A 22,457-nucleotide genomic window follows, 5' to 3' on the forward strand; every position below is an offset into this window, starting at 1 on the left:
TAAATGTTTAAGTATTAAAGCTCTTGCCACATTTATTTTAAAAGAACTGATAGAGATGGATTGTAATTTCTTGCTTTAATTTAGAGGCAAACTAGATCATTAAACATAATGTGATTTTTCAGTCTTGAATTTCTCAAGCACAGATGTGACAGGCATTTGGGGGAGGGGGGATGGTGCAAAGCTGTCCTCCTAACACCTGTCAGGAGGAGGATGCCTGGATAGTGGTGGGGAGGGGGAGGACTGCATGGGTACCCTGGCAGAAGTGCCGCATTGGTTCCACTAGTGCACCCTTCCAACTCCAATCTCACCAGAACTCTGACCCACTCCTGGCACTGTCCAGGTACATAGAAGCAACAGGATCATCATGAAGATGGCTCTACAGAAGCACCCAACCAGCTGCTCTCGCTCAAGCACTAAGTTTAGAAAGGCATCTGAAAGTTATAAAAAGACACTTACCCCATGCCATATGGACTGCAGAAGGCAAGAACTTAACGCTTGGCTCACTGAAATCTGAAAGGCAATTAATTCTTCTGATATAATCCTAGAGTGCCTTAATTCATCGTGGGTTCTCTTCCGGTCAAGACAACTCCAAGCGACAGCTCCTATGTGCCCCGACGGTAAAGTTTTAACAATAGCTCTTGTTCCAGTATAGACCGATTTCTTAACCTCCTTATCATTTTTGCAAAATCTTCTGACTAATAAAGTGGAGCGCTCTTTCTTAGTACGAGAAGAATCTTCATCCATTTCTTCTCCGTGGCCTTCGTTGCAGTTTTGATAATGGCTCAAAGTGGGCTTTGAAGGCAGTCTTCCAGTAATATTACCGCTAGAAAAATTGTGACCTGAGCATGCCATGTTGAGTTTTGGGGTTGTTCTTTCCAAATACAAATAGTTATCCACTGTAGTGCCATAGGAATCACACAACTGTTGTCCAGTTTTATTCCCACAGGTAGCTGGTAGTTCCACTGTTTTACAAGTGCAAGCTGCAGAAATATTGGTGCAATCATTATAAGCCTGTACTGGCTGTAAGCATTCGTTCCAAATGAAGCTGTTGTGCAAGGTACACAAACTTTTTGAGATGTTCTTTCTCTCTTTAACATACTTGAAATCAGCACTCTCAGTTTCATTTTCATTTTTATTTACTGAGGACTGGCTTCTTAGTGGCTTCAACTCAACTTGAGATCCATCCATTTGTAACTGAATTTCAGCATACACAGTTCTTTCCAGTGAAGAAGGAATTCCAGTTTCTAAACATTTGTCTTTATTTGCAAAAGAGTCACATGCTTTATATAAGTGGTTATGTATAGTGTTGTTTTTGTAGCTTTTCTGTATAATGTCATAATTTATGTTAAGAAACTCCACAGAAGCAGGGATACATATGCCTCTCTCCCAGGGTTTTCTGCTATCAGTCATTTCTTTCTCATGTGGTAAATAAAAACACTGAACAGCTTTTCTTCACGTTTTTGGAAGAGAGAGTTGTGTGCATCCAATTTCTTTGTACTTTCATAACTGGCATCTAGGGTGCTTTATCTTTATCGCCATTTCCTTTCTGGTGGACTGAAAACTCTGCCAAAGACCAAATGCAGACACTGCTGTCTCTCTTCAGAGAGCATCTTGAAACACAGGCTTCAGACACTACCCTGCTTTCCCTCAAATACTATGAATTACATCATAGCACTGAAAGAAAAGCAAAACACTGCTATATCTTCACAGCAGACTTACAGCATACAACACAGCTGTATTATTAATGGCCTTCAGAATGCTGTTTATGGTGGATTGCCACATAAAGCTTGAGTATTTGTTTGTAATAGCACAGTTTTCTTCTCTCACAATCAAACACTTCCATCATAGGATATACCTATACCCCGCCTTGTTTCTTGCTACATGCCTTGGAAGAGTAAATTGTGGAGATGTAATTAATTGTTCCTTAGGCCATGGAACTTCCAGTTAATCAGTAGCCTGCAAAACAAAAAACAAAACCATATTTAATACACAGTGCCAGGTGTAACCTGCATATCCATAATGAAAGAGTATGAAGTGTATTAACAGATGCTTAATGGAAATGCAGAGCATCCTTAAGAATATATTCCATTGTGCTTTTGTTTATAGCTGAAGTTTTCCCTCCAAGCTCCCTTTGAGAGATTCAGAATATGTGGGATAAACAGACATGCAATCTACCACCCCAACCTTACCTCATCAGACAGAATCTGATCAGGCACCATCCCATCCATTTATTTGCAGCTAAATTTGCAGGGAGGGATGCGGGTGGCGCTGTGGTCTAAACCACTGAGCCTCTTGGGCTTGCCTATCAGAAGGTCGGCGGTTCGAATCCCCATGACGGAGTGAGCTCCCATTGCTCGGCCCCAGCTTCTGCCAACCTAGCAGTTCGAAAGCACACCAAAAAGTGCAAGTAGATAAATAGGTACCGCTCCGGCGGGAAGGTAAACAGCATAAACAGTGTTTCTGTGCACTGCTCTGGTGTCGGTGTTCCATTGAGCCAGAAGCAGCTTAGTCATGCTGGCCACATGACCCAGAAAAACTGTCTGCAGACAAACGCTGGCTCCCTCAGCCTGAAAGTGAGATGAGAGCCACAACCCCAGAGTCGTCTGCGACTGGACTTAACTGTCAGGGGTCCTTTGCCTTTTTTAAAATTTGCAGTCCCACAAGGTAGCCAAGACCTTCTACTTTCCACCAACCATATCTCCCTCCCCTCAAAGGCTTCCATTTTAGGAAACCCTTCTCTACAATATATTTCTGAGACAATTGTGGAGGAACCAAAATGGGAATTAAAACAGCATTATCCAAAACTCTGTCAGCAGATGGGACATTTGGATTAAAAAGCAACATCTTTCACCATCTAAACCAGAAATGGTTAGCCTTCAGGTATTGTTCATATCAGGTCCAGACAGCATGGCCAACACTTAGGCATGGTGGGAGTTGCAGTCCAGCAACATCCTTCCCAATGGCTCTCCACTCCACAGGAAAGCTGCGAGGGCAGACCCAGAATCCCTGCTGCCCCTTTGGCTGAACTTGGGTTGAACAGGTGAGATTATCCCCTCCTCCAACTCAAAGTTCCCACCATTCAGGGTCCTGCTCTGTTTCATCCTTTTCCTTTTGCATCAAAGCCTGCCAATCCAAGCCCGATCCCAATCCTGACAGCACTGCAGGACTCATGGCAGATTAAACTTTTTCATTACTTCTATCAAACAATTCACAGAAGCCTAAGACTACAAAATAAGGTGAGAGTCCTTTAGCCATCCAGCCAGCTCATCCAAGGCCTTCGGATACATTTATTGTAGCTGCCCCTGGAAGAGAATGCTTTGGCCGCCACTGTCCTCTCATGGAGCTATCAAAGATCCTTTTCTTAATTGCTGTCTGCTTGGATTTAACTCAGACCAGACACTGGCCACTTCTCAGCTGCCTCAAGCTCTCATAGTTGGACAGAGGTTGTTATTTTAAGGGATGGAATGCAAAGCAGAGAGCAAACACTACCAGGTATGGACAGAAGACTGGATCAAATTGATCACTTGCCTAAAGATCAATATAAAACCAGGGTGGGGCATGAATGTTTGCTTTGTAAACAGCAACCATAGAATCTAAATCTAGTTTTGTCAACAGACTAGAAGAGTTTGTGTCAGATTGTAATGAGAAACAAGAGGAAAACCAGATGCTCTCTATTACTTTGTTTATTTACGGTAATCAAGCCAGCTTTCTATGTGCAAAGCAACAATGATATTCTACCAAATTAATGCATTGGTTTGATTCCCCCCCCCCCCCCCCCGGATCATGGTAATCACTAGAGAGGTGAAACCATGAGCCAAGCCAAATCAAAATAAGTATTATATTGAACAGACATAAAGGTTAGGAGAATCTGGTCTGCATTTAGTACACATACAGATCTCTACCAACATAAATGGAATGTTTTGCTACACATATATCATAAAAGGTAAAAGGTCCCCTGACAGTTAAGTCAAGTCGCGAATGACTCTGGGGTTGCAGCACTCATCTCACTTTACGGGCCAAGGGAGCCGACATTTGTCTGGAGACAGTTTTTCCGGGTCATGTGGCCAGCATGACAAAGCCGCTTCTAGCAAAACCAAAGCAGCGTCGGAGCGGTACCTAATTACCTTCCCGTCAGAGCGGTACCTATTTATCTACTTGTACTTTGACATGCTTTCAAACTGCTAGGTTGGCAGGTTTGCTAGCTGGGACCGAGCAACGGGAGCTCACCTCGTCGCAGGGATTCGAATCACCGACCTTCTGATCAGCAAGCCCAGGCTCTGTGGTTTAGACCACAGCACCACCCGCGTCCCTATGGGTTCAAAGGGACTTACTGCTAAATAGCTATGTATAGGATGGCAGCCTGAGTACCCTCAGTCCTTACGTCCACTGCACCCTCCCTATTTTAGGGCTTCAGGCCTCCTTTCCACCCCATGTGCTGTTGCATTATTTGCCTGTTCATCAGCATGCCCCCTTCGCTCACAGGCATCCAGTCTACCCTAGCTGTGGGAGACTCTGACAGCACCAAGGGGGGACAAAATAATACTAATACTAGTACTAAGAAGACCCACTAAAATGTAACGGTACCAAAAAGAATTATTGTGAAAATAAGAACTAGTTTTGGAGGGTGCCAAATATTGCCCTCTCTCAGGGCATCGTATTACCAAAGTCCACCTCTGATTCTGACCCATCCTATTGTAGCCAAATCCACTTAAGAAAAGTACACAAATGCCCTTAAACTACTTCCCTATTACTGAATACTTAAATATATCAGTTTTATGACCCACCCAGCACCACCATGTTCTTCGTCAGAATCATGACTGGCACTGACTGCTGTTTTCATATATTGCCTGTTTTGTGACTATAACTATATTTACTAGACAACAATAAGAACATACCAAAATGAAATAGTCTTCCTATAGTTTTTATTTTGGCAGGCGGAGGGTGTTTTTGTTCCTCCCTCACATACTTTCAAAGGAGCTTCGTCCTCTTTTGAAAATTCCATCTGTTGTCCTTAATTCCCATAAAATCAGTGCTGGGGGAACCTGCAGACTTGCAGGTGTCATTGGTTTGCTAGCTGGGACCGAGCAACGGGAGCTCACCCCGTTGTGGGGATTCAAACCACCAACCTTCCTATCGGCAAGCCCTAGGCTCAGTGGTTTAGACCACAGCGCCACCCGTGTCCCTCACATATATCACAGCCTGTGTTAATTAATCTCAAATAAATACCGTACTCTGGCTCTGCAATCCTAATCACTATCAGTTAGAATCCTGATTTTATATTAGAATCCTGATTTTCTTTTTTTTTAAGCATTATTAACCCTTTAAACTACTTATATTATAACTGTCATAAGCACAAAAAGGAGGTTTGCACTAATGGAACTTGGAGCTACATAACAACCCTTTTGATAAAGGCATGGACATGCCTCTGTCTATCTCTTTCACATGGATATCAACATCTATTTTAGTGCAGTACCTGCTAGTAACTTTCCCAAGGACTCAGTCCTCTACACTGCAGTAACTACATGCAGAGGGATCACTACAGGGTATGTATAACAAAGCTCTCTTTCTTCCCCAACCAAGCCACTGTGAGGAATCAGCCACCTCTGCTCACGCAACAAATGCAAAGCATGGAGACTTGCCATCACACCTAAACATCAGGTGCATTGAATGTCTGCTCACAAAGGATGTAAGGGAGAACTGGCTCTGTTATGCCTTATGCTCCACCTGCAAGTACTGCACCCACCATGGCCTGAATCAAGCCCCATGATTTCACAATGAAAGAAGATATAATCTGGATTTGTTTAGAGCTGAAAGCACAATATCCCGTTAGTACATGGGAAATGAATGTGAGGCAATGTGCAGGCAAAGGTTACTTTCATTAATACCATCACTAATCCAGTAAATAACAAAAGGGCTAATTTTGATACATCAGAGAAATGTAACGTGTTCCATGCCATCAGCAAAGCAAAAAAGACTGAGAGGAAACAGATTCAGCACGGATAAATCACATTAGATCAGAGGTCAAACAGCAGAAACAATATAAAATGATACATCATGGCAAACTGTCAGTATTCATGGTCACAAAATGTTACTCTTTACAATGAAAATTATAACATACAGCCATAAGGTGAATTTAAAATATCTAGAGTAATATTCAATATGGCATTTCTAAAACTGAATTGAATTAAAGGTGCAAATAAATCAACATAAATCAAGAAAAGTGCTTTTGGGGTGGCATGTGCTGCACGTGCTGTTTGAAAGAAGGGGAAAACAGGAAACCTATTGGAGTAAGATTACGCCCATGCTGGGGTGTAGCAGCTGTGAATATGACGACACTTTTCTCAGGATGGGGGAAGTGGGGACAGCTACAGCTTGGAAAGCTTGTTGCCCAACTTATTGTACTTTAAAAGAAGCTCTCCATGCATCAATGTGTGAAACAACCAGGTCACATAACCTGACCAGCATGTTTACTGAAATTGGGCAGAACTAGATTACGGTTGTCAACACAATTGACACAAACACCCCATCAATGATGGAGTGATGGTGAGTTGTTTTGTTTTGCTTACTTAGAGGTTTAGATTTCAAGTTTAGATTGTGAGTCCCATTTACCACATTGGAACTTACTTGTATGTAGACATACATAGGATTGCCCTGTAAGAGGTTGAACTAACTCACTGGCCTTAGGCAAGCCATTCTCTGTCAACCCGAAAAAGAAAACAACTTCCTTTCCATTGCCCAGTAATGGCATTAAGAACTGCAAATGAAACTTATGCAGTTTTGTCATGGCTGAATGTGTATTGGTTTGTGGCTTTTGCACTGGTGGCATCAATATTGTGGAACGCTCTCCCAGCTGAAATAAGAGGGGGCCCACATTCTGCTGGCCCTTTAACACATACCTGTTTAGACAAGCATTCCAGTGATCTCCTGACCGGAACTTTGGGTCTTATTATACCTAAGCACTACATTCTAGGTCTCTTTGCTGAAGGATGTTAATATCCTCAACATTTTCCATTGATTTCAGAGTGTGTAGATAATATAATAGAGAGCAACAGCAGGGAAACTCTGACCCCCAAAATAGAACTGGAGCTGGAGGGTGGGGGGCCATCAGCTGGCTTGTGTTAAGGAATGATAGACTATAAAGTCCAGAGACTAGCATCTTGGTAGAGAGAATCTAAGTATTAAATGTCAGGGGTCTATTGATAGAGTTGAAGAGTTATTTGCATGGCTGCATATTGAACAGTGAAGCACTTGGACTTAAGCAGAGCACTGAATAAGTACCCAAACTCACTGGGTTCAGTCCAGATGATGTTAGTTTAACTTATATCCATTAGAAATCAGTGGGAGTTAATGTCAACTTTAGTCAGGATCCAACCCATGAAGTGTAAAGAATCTGAATGATTTGGATTGTGCTGTCCTTGCTCATGAAAAAAACATCACTTTGGCTTTTCCACAGCTTGGTCATAATAATGAATGCTGATTAATGAGCAGTTCGGGCAGCAGATCAGCTCCACCACCTTTTAAAATAGTCAGCTTGCAGTCACCTGCAGAACAGGAGAAAGATGTGAAACTGGCTCCCCCAGTTTCTTGGGCTGAAGCGTCATGAAATCTCCAATGGAGGTAATTCAAACTAAACGGGGGGGGGGGGGGTTAGCTCTCAAAGTCCACCTTTGTGTCTAGCCTGCAAAAAACTCTTTGTTTGGGGTCTGGTGTTGCTGTCTATCTATTACAGTCTACTTGTTCTTGTTTCCTTATCCTTAGACCAGCAGCACCTGGTCTATTGAAGGTAAAATAGAAATAATATTACAAGAATGATTCCAGTCTCTGGTACTCTGTTACTAATTAAATTGACCGCATTGTAGAGCACTGAAGTACTCAAATTCAAGCAAGTAGGGAGTATTATCCCCACCAGAAAAGAGCAAATGGATATCCAGTTACCAACAAAGAGATCTTCTTATTTTTTATTCTCTATTTTCATATTCCCACAAAGTGTCTATCTACATGCAGAGCTCATCCTAACTGCATATTCAAAACTGATTACGGTAAATATCTGTTACGGAATATTTATTCAACAGCACTCTTCTTCATTTATAAAGTAAGTAAAGCTGAATTTTTGAGTCACACACATAAAAGACAACTTCGTTCCTTTCAATATGGTCAAAATCTGCTGGGTTTTTTCATGTATTTTAGTATTAATGGGAACCCTATTTAGAATGCCACAAATAATATTTGGTCAGCAAACAAGTACTGTGCTTACTTTAGCTTCGCCAATTACCTCAGTCTCTGGGAAGAAGCCCACCTCAGTAACTGACTGTCCAGAGTGTGAAATCATTTGAAAGCTCTGTTACATTAAAGCAGGAAAACAGTCAAAACAGATTTATTTATTTTTTTACAAAAATCATTCTTACTGCCTGATATTTTCTGGTTACTCATCAATATGGGTAATTAGACAGTTTTCCTTAATATTTTTTTAAAAACATGTCCTTGTTTTCAAGCATATTATTTTATACTTGTCCCTAAATATCAGCTAATAACAGAGTTTAAAAGTTAGTGACCTACATTTTAATCCAATATAATGAACTCAGAGGAATAATTTGTAACTCCCAGTTCAAAAGTGAAACATACCTAGTCAATGAAACAAAAACAGCTGAAAGTCTGTAAATTTTGGTTAAAAAACCCGATTTGCAATGGGGGTTGAATAATTTTGATTGCAACTGTAGGAACAAGCTATGAATAAACGATACATGTTATTTAGTTTCTTCACTGACATTTCATAGTGGTTCATGTTTGTTTTAATACTGTGTTACTATGTCAGGAGTTTTGAGGACAATGCACGAAAAATGTCACCAAAGTTTTCTTCACCCAAGATTCTAGCTAAAGCCCCCCTTTGGAATTCTGTCCTCAGAATTCTGTTTTCCCACTAAGCAATTCTCATAGGAATTCTGCTTCACAACCACTTTACTACCTGGTAGGTTGAGTACCTTGGAGGGAAAAAGCAGCTGGTAAACAACCAACCATTCAGCGGTTCCTAGACTGCGGCTAGCAAGACAAAGAAGCCCACAGTCTGGTGACATTTTTGGACTATGCCCCATCTACATGATTACAAAACACCATGTTTAGAACAGTTTTGTAACTGTACTTTTCACAAAGAAAAGACCACTCACTGTGAGCTGCGCTCTGGACATTTTGGATTTTTCCAGCCTTCAAGTTGCCATAGAACTCTTGTTTTTGTTCTAAACAAACCAACACAGCTATCCCCTCCCATATTTTCCAGAATGCATACTAGAAGGGACTGGGGAAATTAATCAAAGGACAAAGAGTGCTAGAGAGAGCTGGGGGTTTCTGAAGTGCAGAGGGAAGGTGTCTAGGCAACTGGGGATGAGAACTGATTTCTCTCTATAAATCTTGTAGGGCGAGGACAGGGGGGTTAATAATACAAGCCAGGCGCAAAGGAGGAGTCAGTGCTACAGTGAAAATATTTATTCAGGGGAAAAAATATGTCACAGCTTTCTAATTAGGACTGTAACTTGGCACTGATGTTAATCACTATTGATCAGTAGACATCACTACAGATTTTTTAGAATAATTCTCACAGCAAAATTCAGTCGGCCTCTCAAGTGGCAGTCAAACAGAATCTTCATGGCAATAAGTCAGTGCCAATGTCTATTTTATCTGAGAAACAATTGTATCACAATTCCTTGTGAGTAAAGTAATATATTGATTAGCTGCTGAGAGTGGGCAATAAAGTGACCAGCTGAACAAATCAATAACAAATTAGCTAATATTGTAAAAATAATATTGGCTGAGAGGCAATGCCATAAAAGTTGAAACTTGGCTTAAAGAGAGGATGAAGAAGAAAATGGAATAGCAAGGTCTCAACCATATCCAAAAGTAATTAATATACAATATGGGCAGAGTCCTATTTCTAACTAGTTGAGAATTATAGCAACAGAGAATTTCTAAAACAAAGAATTTACCGTAGTTATAGGAGGGATGGTTTGTTTTGCATACAGTGGTACCTCGGGATACAAACTTAATTCGTTCCGGAGTTCCGTTCTTAACCTGAAACGGTTCTTAACCTGAGGTGTGCTTTCGCTAATGGGGCCTCCTGCTGCCGCTGGACGATTTCCGTTCTCATCCTGGGGCAAAGTTCTCACCCCAAGGTACTACTTCCGGGTTAGTGGAGTTTGTAATCCAAAGTGTTTGTAACCCGAGGTACCACTGTATTTACTAGCATCAGCCTGGGTCTCTAGTTCCCAAATTGGGTGGAAATTAGAAGGCAGGAGGGAGGGAAGGATTACCCTTCCCACTAATTCTACTCTACAATAGATGTATCAAGTTAATTTCCCCTTCAGGCAAATGTCAAGGCTGACTGGGGGGAATGGGGTGGGGAAGTGTTGCAAAGCTGGCAGGGAAGATTTAAAATGCGGCTTCCCATGTGCTATCTGTCATCTGTGAATGCCCCTTGCATTATAAGGCAAACATGGGTCTCTCTGTGCAACATTCCACACGTATTATTATTCCAAACATTTGCATAAACCTGTCTTCAGCCAATATATAATCTCTGTAGTATCAACTGAACAGGGTTTGCAGCATAGAAGTAATGCTATACTCCACCCGAAGTAGTTGTTAAACAAACAAACTTAGATGTGGTGCAAATAGGACTAGCAATGCAATCCTCTAGATGTCTACTTTAAAGTAAGTACCACTGAGTTCAAAAGTACTTACTCCTTGCTAGGTGTTTATAATATTGCAGCCTAACTGGCTCAATTTCATTTTAGACAAAAGAAAAGCCATGCTTTATATCACTGAAATGTAAATGAAGCACCATGTAAAAAAAAACGAGCCCATACTATGCGCATCTACATTTCAGGCCATCAGTCAAGTGTATTCTCTCATGCACATTAGATGTTTTTGTTATAAGATATATATGCAAACCTAAATTTGGCAAAGCTACCGGTATATATTTGCAGCCTAGTATGTCAGTTGTTATGTTATCTGTCTCTTCTAAATATTTATGTTCACATTATTTCCATTTTTCTTTTAGATTAAAACTTTTGATAGAAAAATGCATCAATACAGAAACAATTACTGTTTTGTGAATGAAAGTTTCCCCTGACCTACTGAATTTCAAGTCCAAGTCCATGTATTTTATGAGATTTTATGAAATGTCAGCATTCCACAAGGATCACACCCCACTTGCCAATAGAAGAACAATAAGTGATTACTCAGATTTCCTAGACTGATCTTCTACAGCTACTAGGGAATCATCTGGGTGGAAGTATACATGGGAAACATGAGGACTAGTAATAAAACAACCACTACCAAGATAAGGGCATACAAATGCTTGTTATAACAAGCATTCATTATATGAATTTACAGTGCTCTTTCAAAGGACTTTGGCTTTCCAAACAAGAGAACAGATTTTACTCTCCTGAAAGTGCATTTCTACATCTATTGTCAAGGCTAAGCTCTCACGCCATAAAGGCTCAGTTTTACTGTTTCTTCATTTAACTACTACAATGAAAACATTAGAGTAATCAGGGGATGGGACATAGCTCATTTTGCAGACTGAGTTGCTGGCATCTCCAAATATAACTTCTCATCAGGAGATGGGGGGTGGGGAACCTGTGGCTCTTGAGCTGTTGTTTGACAACACCAGCTGATGACTGGCGATTAAATCCTGATACCTAAACTGTGGAATCCTGTTCCCAGTTCTCCAAGAATTCTCCAGGATTATAGATAAGAGGCTCTGAGATTACATCTGCAAGTTCCTTAGTAACCTTGTAGTTCCTCAGACCTTGGCGATCTCATTTAAAGTTGATAGGTGTTCCCTTACCACCTCTTTTTTTATCTTGGGCTGTAGCTCCCTCTCGACATCATTTATTCTATTATCACCAGTTTGGGCACTGTATTCCTTTTGAGTGAAGACAGAAGCAAAACAGGTGTTGAACTGTTCCTCCTTCTCTCTGTCACCCAAAGCCATTATTCTGTCTTCTACACACAGAGGTCTGGCTACTTTTTTTGTTCTTCCTCTTGCTTCAAGCATAGTAAAATACCACCACCGCCCATTTTATTATTTCTAACCTCTCTTGCAAGCCTGACCTTGTTCTGAGCTTTAGCCCACCTGACCCTCTCTGCAAATATTGGATGATCATTTATATTCTTCCTTCATGATTTGCCCCTTTTTCATTTTTTATATCTGCCGCTTTTAAATCTCAGCTCAAGGCACAAAAACTTCTTCAGATGCCTCCCACTTTTCTTTCTTACTGGAATTGTTTGCACATTTCAGTTGTGCCTTCTCACCTTTAAGAAACTCCCATCTATTGTGGACTCCCTTCTCTGAGTATTTCTGACCGTGGGATCTCACCCAGAAGTTCCTTAAGCTTTTTGAAAACAGCTTTTTGAAAGTCCAGAGTACACATCCGACTCATACAATCAGCTTTTTTACATTCAGCCTTTTGCTCTACTGAACAAGATTCTCTACACCGTAAAATGATATCCAAGCAGAAAATTATTTAAATGCCGTCTGTTGATGCCCTGTCCTGGTATGAAGGGGAAGTTAGCCAACTAAGTCACTGAAGTGCTGTTCTGTAGCAGAACTCTGAAGATTACTATACATAATTCACTTCAACAGCATTTTTGCTGTCCACAGTAGCACAGATGAAGACAAACATCGTGGGAGGAAACATCACACACCAGAGCACTGCTCCTGTCTGAAACAAACAGCAAAGTCCTCCAGCATTAAGCAAGGTCACAGGCAACTGGAGAATCATCTGTTAAAAAACGATGCTATTATTAGATGCAAGTTATGCAGCAGTTGTGCACAGGAGTAGAATTAAAACATTCTTCCAAGATAAATGCTTGAAATACTATTCAAATATACACCTCTGTGTCACCACAGGAACAATTCATATTTTACTATCAAAATAAATAAATGAACAAAAACTTGGGCCATTAACTACATAATGATTGGCAACTCTGTTAAGGTAAAGTGCACTCCTTTGGATCCTAAGAAAAGTCAGTTTAAGGCATGGCAGAGGGGAGGGGAGAGGACTTCCTTTTGCAAACCTCCTTAAATTAATTTATCTTGGAATCCAAGTCGTTACATGTAAACTACTTCAATTCTGTGGAAGTCAGTTAGATGCATAATCCAACACACATGAGTTACATCTGGGAATATATGATCTCCCCAGCGCAGGCACCGCAACATGGACCTGCTTGGCTCCAGTGGTGAGGGCTGGGCTGGCACGGTGGGCTTCAGTCACCCTCTGAGCTTCACCCCTGCCCGTGCACACGTGCCCGCCTGGTGATGGCAAATAACACTACTACGCTGCTTCCCTGAATCAGGGTAAAAGGTACTAGCCCACCTCTTTGCTATCAAAGCTTCTAATTGCACTGGGGGTGGGGGTACAAAGAAAAAAGAGAGAATTGTTTGATATGTAACCTGCAGCCTAAAGTGGTACAGTACACTCTAGTGCAGGGGTAGGCAACCTAAGGCCCATCGGCCGGATGCAGCCCAATCGCCTTCTCAATCCGACCCACAGACGGTCTGGTAATCAGCATGTTTTTACATGAGTAGAATGTGTCCTTTTATTTAAAATGCATCTCTGGGTTATTTGTGGGGCCTGACTGGTTTTTTACATGAGTAAAATGTGTGCTTTTATTTAAAATGCATCTCTGGGTATTTGTGGGGCATAGGAATTCGCTCACTCCCCCCCCCCCCAAATATAGTCTGGACCACCACATGGTCTGAGGGACGGTGGACTGGCTCACAGCTGAAAAAGGTTGCTGACCCCTGCTCTAGTGCAACACATTGTACTTATTTTTAATGGTAATGAAGTAAAAAAAGAAATTAGGCTCAGAACAGATGGTTAACACAGTCAGGGGTGGAGGAAGGGAGTGCAGTGGGTGTGGTCCGCCCTGGGTGTCACCCCTGAAAGGGGTGACAAAATATTGGGTGGCACTCACCACGGGGCCTGCAGTGAGCCCGAGCCACACATCTCTCTTGGGTGGCTCCGTGCTGCCCAAATGATCCGCTGCCTCCCTGCCCAGCTGTAGGGCAGCTGAGTGGGAGGAGGCAGGCAGACTCCAGAGACCCTGTGGTGTGCCTCGCCCCTATGGCAGCTCGCCCCACTCCTATGGGTGGTTCGCCCCACCCCTATGGGTGCGCAGCCCCAGGCACCCGAGCAGCTTCCTCCGTCGCTGAACACAGTCTATGTTGGGCAGAAGTAGTACTGTGAATTCCCAGCCTAGGAAATATTTGCACAAGCTTTTTGCAGCAAACACCACATGACACCAACTCTTGCACTTGTATACCGAGTACTCAGTCAGTCACACCCTTAACATACATAAATACAAGCACAGAAATAACTTGAACTGAAAGTAGAATTTCTCTCTGCAATGATAAAAAGTGTTCTAGCCCCAACACTTTTAATACAGCAATGTGAAAACCATTGAAACCATTGCAGATTTTTTTAAATGTGAAAAAACATACACATTACTGCCTATTTTGTGCCTAGAAAAACTTTCAGTCCTCATGGGCTGTTTATTTAAAACATTAGGCTCATTAGTGAAACAAAGGGCACAATCCAGATAAAGTTATTAAAGGGATTTAAATAAGCTCACATTTCTCTGAATTGCAGCCCAATACAGTAAGTAAACAACCATACTACTATAGAGTTAGAAGGGGCCACAAGGGTCATCCAGTCCAACTGCCAGCAATGCAGAAATATTTTGCCCAATGTGGGGTTTGTATTTATGATGGACCATCACCTGGGCGGGGGGGGGGGGGGAGAGAGATTAAGTTAGCTTTTGAGATGTATGTCCAGTGGAACAGGAATCCTAAGGATGAGTATATGGGGTTTTTGATGTTGTTTTAATAGCATATCTTTACTTAATGTGTGAAGTACTAATTCCTCCTTGTGTATAGTAATGTGGAAAGGCGGTGTACAAACTGAAAGTGAAGTGAAATGATGTTCCACCAGAATCTTGTCTGGTGAAATTAAATAGCAGTTTTTCTGAAGCGTTATTACATAGCAGTTTACCAACAAGGAAGGGCAAGGGGGAGAATCTGTCCAGAAAACCACAGGACAAAGTGGTGGTGAAACAGCACTAGTCCTGTAAAACAGCCCCTTATGTTGTGGTAGCCACAAGTTTGAGAAAATACCCAAACTATAGCCACTATTTTTCCATACTTTAGAATTTTTTTAAAAAGCAGATTAGCTACATTTTTAATACACTCCAAATACCCTTTCAGACTTAGTGTGTAGTTTTCCACCCTTGCAACATATGGGTAAAGTGAGGTTACTAATCTACTTTAATTACTGTGAACGTGGAACAGATTTACCATCACAATATTCATGGGTATATGACCTCGTGTTGGGGTTCAACAACCTCCTATGATGAAGAGCAATGGCACCGGGACTCTCCAGCAGATCTCCAAAACTCCTAATGGCCTCAGTGAGCCATCCAAACTGAATATCCCTTTCCCAGTACCAAAGGCCCCCAGCTACCTAGGTTCCTAGCCAATTCTTATACACTCTCGTATCTCCCCCAGGGCCACAAAAGCAGAGGTGATGGCAAGTCAGGCAGGAACTTCAGAGATACCAGTGTGAGGCTACCCACAAGGAGCACATAGAAACCCCTGATCGGATCAGGGCCTGACTGAGAGCCAGGAAGCATGGAGTCTTCGGCTCCTATAGCCCTTACAGTCTGTGCTGCTTCATTGCTGAAGCAAAAGTTGCATCACCGTCGTCCCCCCCCCCCATAAATTCCAGCTCCAGTGTGAAAATAGACGCTTTGTTTGTAATGTCAATTCACTTTTACCTTGTTTATTTTGTTTTTGTTCTTGTGTTTCTTGTCTTTTGTTCTTGTGTTTATCTTGTATTTTTGTGCTGTAAACCACCCTGAGATTGACAAATGAAGGGTGGAATACAGATAAATACTACTAATAAAAAACAATTAACTACCCTCATACCATCTTCTCTACAAGGCATTTAAAGTGGCATGTTCAAAATCATTGTATTGTGGGCTGATAATAGATTTATGAGATAGACTAAACTGAAATATAGTCTCAATGCCTATACAGTGGTACCTCTAGATATGAACGGGATCCGTTCCGGAGCCCCGCTTGCATCTAGATGTAAACGTAACTAGCAACGGCACGTCTGCGCGCGCGCCACTTTTCGCCGCGTCTGCGCATGCACGTGACGTCATTTTGAGCGTCTGCGCATGCGCAAGCAACAAAACCCGGAAGTAACACACTCTGTTACTTCCAGGTTGCCGAGGAGCGCAACTCGAATGCGCTCAACTTGAAGCATATTTAACCCGAGGTATGACTGTACTGTGAGGAGAAAAGAAGGGTTGTGGGAACGTAGGTGGTTGTGTGTTTCATTTTTAGCTTTGAGTGAATAGGTGCAAGTATTGTAAAACTGAAAATGGTCTTGGGTACCTTGGCAAAAAGGCTGTACGGTATATAAAGCCTAATGATGATGATGATGATGATGATGAAGATGATGCATTTCACATCCAAGTGGAGATCTGAACCCAAGGTTTCTCCAGTCCAAATCCAATACAAAGAAGTTCCTTCCTTTTCCTGAAAAAGCCTGAAGGAAAGCTTTTTTGAAACTTTTGACTCATTCTTTGTGATCAGTAGGACAAAAAAAGCACCATGCTCCCATACAGAAATGAAGAAAAAGCTTAGTCAGGCCACAAATTTAGAGGCGGTGTGTGGAAGAGATGGCGGCCAACCTCGCAATAACTAGCTCTCAAAAAGGCTAGGCCTGGGAACTTCGTAGAGCTGAGGGTGGTTTTCAGCATGGGAAGAAAAGGAACATTTTTGAGGAAACTAGAAGCAAGCAACAGCCTAGTTTAAAACCAGTTTAAAACTACTTCCTCCTCTGTGTGTGTGTGTGTGCGTGCGCGTGCGCGCGCATATGTGATGACAAAATCAAGTGGAGGTCTTAGCTTCACAGCAAAAAACAAACAAACGTTGATTATTGGGAACTTTAAAGACTGGATGCAAAGGTCACAACAAAGCTGTTAGTGCTCCAAATCCTATTCTAAAGTGAAGGCTATTCAGGGTCACAATGGATTTTACTTCTCTTTTTCTCACGTGTATGTGGATGCAGAATATGACATTTTGACACACCTGCTTGCTACCTGAGGCCCTAGGGCATTCATTTGTGCTTGCTTCTAAGTAAACACAGGATCATAGAATCCTCCTCAGGGACCCTGAGGAGCATCTAGTCCAAACCCCTGCAATGCAGGAATCTCAACTAGATCAATCATATATCACAAACAGCCATCCAACCTCTGCTTAGATTAAATCTGCAACCTTGATGTTATCAGCACCATGCTGAGTCTAACCAAGTGAGCTATTCAGACTGACAGTGTAAAGAGGCACCAAGCATGCTTAGTTTTATACCTGGCGGGTGGGGGTGGCCATTTTGTGTGCACTTTTTGCCTTGTTAGTACCAAAACGATCTCAAACACCACACCAGTTTGGGTAACTTAGACATAAGTCTGGAGGGAAATCTGGAGTGTATTCACATCAGTGTATTCAAGTAGATTTATGCAAGAGATGCTCCTTCAGGAATCCCAGGCCATCTAGGACCTCAAAGCAGCATTTCCACTTAACAAGTCCCATGAGCAGAGCACTAATATAGTTACATACCCAGTATAGACTTGGTGTTTTTAGGGCAGACGTTCTGATTTCTAGGACGTGTGGAACCAATACACTTTTTATTATAGAAGCTAAACATTAATTGTTAACACCAGTAAGGGTATTGCTGCACAAAAGGTGTCCCAAGCTTGTATTGGTTGCACACTAAAGACACCAAAAAGAGCAGCATTTATTTTATTTTTTTGTTATTTAGCAATTTTATTTTCAAGGGAGCATTTGGATCTTCAATCTTAGTGTCTAATCAGAACATAAAGATAACATTAAAAGGTAAATCACTTTCACAGTTTTATTTTTCTTGTACATCCATCTGCAGGAAGGGTTTTGTGCAACTCACAAACAAGTAAGGCTTTAGCTGAGGGGTGGCAAATCTGTGGGCCTCTTGGCAGAGGCATACCCTAGGGTCCCTTGCACCCTCAGAAGGGAGATATATCAACAAGCGCCCCCCCCCCCATCACTTTACTGCAATAGCCACATTAGAAATTACTACATTTTACGAGGTCCAAGTACTCAAAGCATCGGGAATCAAGGCAAGGTGAGGAGGAGGAATGGCAAAAAAATCCCACACACCTTTATGCCGCGGTGCAAGGGTGGAAAGATTCTCCCATGTTTGATCTCACAATAATAGTGGCATGTCACCATACACATGTACACAATACACTTCAGTAGTCTGCCTTCATACCATTTTGCCTTTTCTCCTATCGCTCAGCTCCCAGCTCTTGTCTAAATTCAGGACCTTACACAGATAACTGGAGACATTTTGGGGGTGATTTTTGCACCCCTTTTGGGCCTGCACTCCCAATGTGGGCCAATTTTGCCAACCCCTAGATATGCACTGAGTGGCAGGGCTATCCAATCCAATCATGGACCATCACCTTTCATGAGCACTGAACACCTACATAAGGCTATCAAAGTGAAGGCCAGACATTTGCTTTTTAATAATTACAAAGTGCTTCAGTACTAGAGTTCTAACAGTGGAAAGATCAGTAGTAGAGTTTTCAAATAATTTTCAAGACTCACACTTTCCATTTTCAAGGCTGAAACAAAATGCAGCTAAAATGACTTAATACCATGACCTCACTCGGAGCTATCCAATTAAAAAAATATATATATATTTATTGTGTTTAAAATCGTCTTTTTTTTTTTAACATCCAGCCACAGGAAAAGTTCTGTGCAATTCAAAACAGAAATCAATACTCCATTGTGAACGTTGGCTTTAATGACTGAGCTTGTTAATTTTGTTATGGCAGACCACAGGAGTTTGGACTCCCTGGTTATACTGAAAATTAGCGGAAAATAAGTGAGCAAGATGGGAAGACCTGAGCATCTCTCATAGCCAACGACATCTCCCACATTTTAAAATACTGCACATCCTACCCTAGTACAAGCCCCAACAGTATCAACTAATGTAGAAGGAGAGTATCACATCTTCCAATGAGCAAAATATTGCCCATTGGAACGTCCCTGAACGACATCTTTGAGGGAAGAGATAGGGGCTGTATGCAACACCTGGGATTCACGAATGTATGATGCAAGAAACTGATGCTGAGAAATCATACTAGCAGCCAAACGTCTTCATCCTGTCCTCCATTCATCATTTCCCCCTCTTTTCCTACACAGTCGCTCAGCGCAAGAAGAGGTGGGTGTAATTTTAGAGGAGGAGGAGGAGGAGGAGGAGGAGGAGAAAGCAGCGATGCCAAAGGAACCCTTCAAAGACTATCACACCACGTGGGGAAAGATTAGCATCCTTACCCTGAGACAGCCGGTCCTCCTCCCTCTCCCCCTTTTTGCAGGCGACGATTCCACATTTATTGAAAGGTGTCAAAACCTTTCAAACAGACAAACAGAGCTGCCCTTAAAGCGACCCTGCAAGCCGAGGGATGGAAAGGAGTCGGCTTCCTTCCTCTTGTTCTCGACTTTGGTCACTGAATAATCGGGGGTGCGGGAAGCCCTTTCTAAAGCGAGTTCGTTCGTTCGTTCATTCAGTCTTTCCTCCCACCTCCGCCTCCCTAGCAGGGACCGCCTGGGAGCGAGCCCTTTTCATTGTGAGATCAAGTGCCATCCCACGGGACGGAAATGATTTCCCTTCTCCGCCCAACCGCACACCTGCCAGGTGGTGGTGGTGTTTAGTATCTTGCCACGGCAAGCAGAGCCAGGCCAGGCAGCTAAGCACTTGCGCAAAGCTCTCCTTCTTTGGGAACTTTTACACGTGCGCACGCACATACACGTGTACTCCCCTCGTTGGACTGCAGAGACAGAAGCTCCGCCGCTGCCTCTGTTGCCGTTTCTTCCGACGCATCAGCCTCCAGCAGCCAGTCTGCACTGTGCAGACTTGTCTCGTATTTCCCTCGGTCCATCCAGGTCTATTCCAATGTGCCCCTCTAAGGTTTCAGTTCCGGGAGGCAACTCTCCCCCGCCCCCTCCGGCTCGAAAAGAGTGGCAGGGGTACCTTTGGAGAAGGGCTCACAGCTCAGCACCTCGATGCACTCATCGGATTTTGCCCGGAATCTTGCAAACTGGGTCTCGTGTGTGCGTTTGCACGCGCGCGGGGAGTCCCGAGTTCTTTAATGCCCTGGATCTGTAATGAGCAGAGTGGTCGAGATAACTCACAAAAGATCTGGTGTCTTTTGTGTGTTAAATCAATCCAATAATCAACACTTGCAGAAGGGGGGGGGGGGTGGTCAGATTTTTTTGTTTGTTTTGGAGCGGGGCGCTAAAAAAAAACTAAGCAGAAAAGAAACAGCTGATTCCCCTCCAAGTTTCCAAGTCATCCTCTTACCTTCGAGGCGCGGGAGGCTTGCTTTTCGGAGTCCCGATCCGTCGTTCTCAGTGAACGGCGAGCAGATCCCCACAATTTTGCAGGCAAGGACCTGGTCCCGAGCCATCGCGTCCACCTTTCATCTCCTCCCTCCCACCGCCAACCCACCTCGTCCCCCGATTGTGTATGCGGACTCAGGAGAGGAGAGGAGAGGAGAAGATCGGCTGATCTGCCGCTTCTGGACGAGGAGTTGGCTGCCTTGCTCTCTCGTGTGTGTGTCGAGTGAGTCCCCGCTGCTGCCTCACTGCATTGGAATGTCTGAGCTGACTGGGCTTCCAGGGCTCAATGAGCGAGCCGAGCTGCCGCGCTCAGACCTTGTGGAGCTCTTAATTCACTTCCAAGCCCTGCCAACAGTTTTACACAAGGTGCCTTTTTTACACCCTGCTTTCTCTGTCCAGTGAAAAAATGCAGGCTATCGCAGTGGAAACAATGGCTCGATTCAGGACTTTGTTCAGAAGTGGAGCGCGCAGCCTCGGCACTGTACCCTGCTGCCAGCTATTATCTATGGGAAGAAAGGCAGTAAACTGAAAGGGCTCTTTGGGGAGGGGGCAGTGTGTGTGCTTGCGGGGGGAGATATTGTGAAGTTTCCATCTGTTTTTTGGAAAACTACCATTTGACTGGACTGGACATCTTTGCATGCAAAAGATCACACACACACCCCAAGCCAAACAAGGAAATTTTTTGGAACATTAAGTTGAGAAGCAAAAGTTGGCCGAAGTCGGACCATTTTATTCTGGACTTTTATATACGAAGAGCATGGCAATTTTCATAATTATGGTATGTGGAGACCATATCCCAGAACTGGGCTGTAAAACTTGCAGTTAATTTACTACATTCTCTTCCAGTATCAGGAACACATCATCACTTTAAAAAAAGTTTAAAAAGTGGGGTGGGTATGAACTTTTACAATTCACTTTTACTGCTGTGTATCAGCCATATACTAAAACATATTCTGAATACACTAGGCATGGTTACTTTATTCAGAAACCATATTGCACCTCTCTACACTGCAGTTTGAGCAAAACTATTTTCTGTCTTATTAAGCCATTTAGTCTGAGATGGGTTGGGACTAGTTCTTAAATGTTGTACAGATGGGATACAAATCAAAGGTTAGTAGCGTTTTATTAGTGCTGTGGCAATAACATTTACAAGTTAATATAATATTTAAGTGGAGGAAAATAAAGGGCAGTGCCCAGCTTTTAACAGTTAAAGCACTTTTAAAGTTGTGTTGACTTTAACAGGATAAATTTAAGCATATGCTTAACTCCCACTGAAACCAAAGGAAATGATAATTTCCATATGGACTACTAACTACCAGGGGACTTAAGTGTGTCCAGACCATCACAAAGAGCTGCTCATACGTAATACCAGAAGAGCATTGCTATGCTCCTTTCTTGATATTTTTATTAAAGGGTTACTGCTTTTCTATTAACACTGCTGTTGATTTGGTGTTTTGCATGTTTCCAGAAGCCCAGCAGGGCTTACTCCCAGTTGTGCATAGGATTGCAGCCTTAATTTTTTAATTTATGCTTTGACTGGTCCATGCTTCTGACTTAGGAAATTTCCATGTGCCTCAGTTTTATTTCCTACTTTCCATGACCATACAATGGTCAGTTGGGCAGCTGTCAGCTAGCATACTTAAGGCAGCACGCTTGCTGTCTCCCTCCAAGGACTTTGGCAGCATCAGTTCTGGATCTTGGACTCCCAAGCAACCTGTGACTTACCTTATTCAGATATGAGAGCTTGATTTGTATACGTGTTAGGTGGGTCCAGATATCAGTGGCCAATGCAATTCCCTTCATAACGGTCCATCAATAAATAGCTGTGTCACTAGATAAACCTTTAACACAAGTTCATCCTGAAAGTAAACATAATGACAACAAGATCCAGTTTCATGCTTCAGTTAAAAAAACTGAAGCAATGATATCCATATGCTCTTGAGGCGTTATTTTCAGAATG

General features: G+C 42.6%; 1 protein-coding gene across 5 annotated transcripts in view; it reads right to left on the reverse strand.

The window, feature by feature from the left end:
- The window catches only part of PLCE1 (phospholipase C epsilon 1), a 127,359-nt gene that overhangs the window by 95,784 nt on the left and 9,118 nt on the right, over window positions 1-22,457 (reverse strand). Inside the window, exons 1-3 of one of the 5 annotated variants that reach the window (XM_079976207.1) lie at window positions 20,460-21,048; window positions 20,130-20,258; window positions 457-1,956 (exon numbers count right to left, since the gene is read on the reverse strand). In XM_079976207.1, coding sequence (XP_079832333.1) covers window positions 457-1,410 — 954 coding nt within the window. In that variant the 5' untranslated portion in view covers window positions 1,411-1,956; window positions 20,130-20,258; window positions 20,460-21,048. Of the gene's footprint in view, window positions 1-456; window positions 1,957-16,450; window positions 16,472-20,129; window positions 20,259-20,459; window positions 21,049-22,457 lie in introns of those variants that run through there. The other 4 variants (XM_079976206.1, XM_079976210.1, XM_079976208.1 and 1 more) reach the window with 4 other exon arrangements.

Source organism: Podarcis cretensis (genome assembly GCF_951804945.1).
Source record: "Podarcis cretensis genome assembly, chromosome: 5".
In the NCBI taxonomy this organism is placed as follows: Eukaryota; Metazoa; Chordata; class Lepidosauria; order Squamata; family Lacertidae; genus Podarcis; species Podarcis cretensis.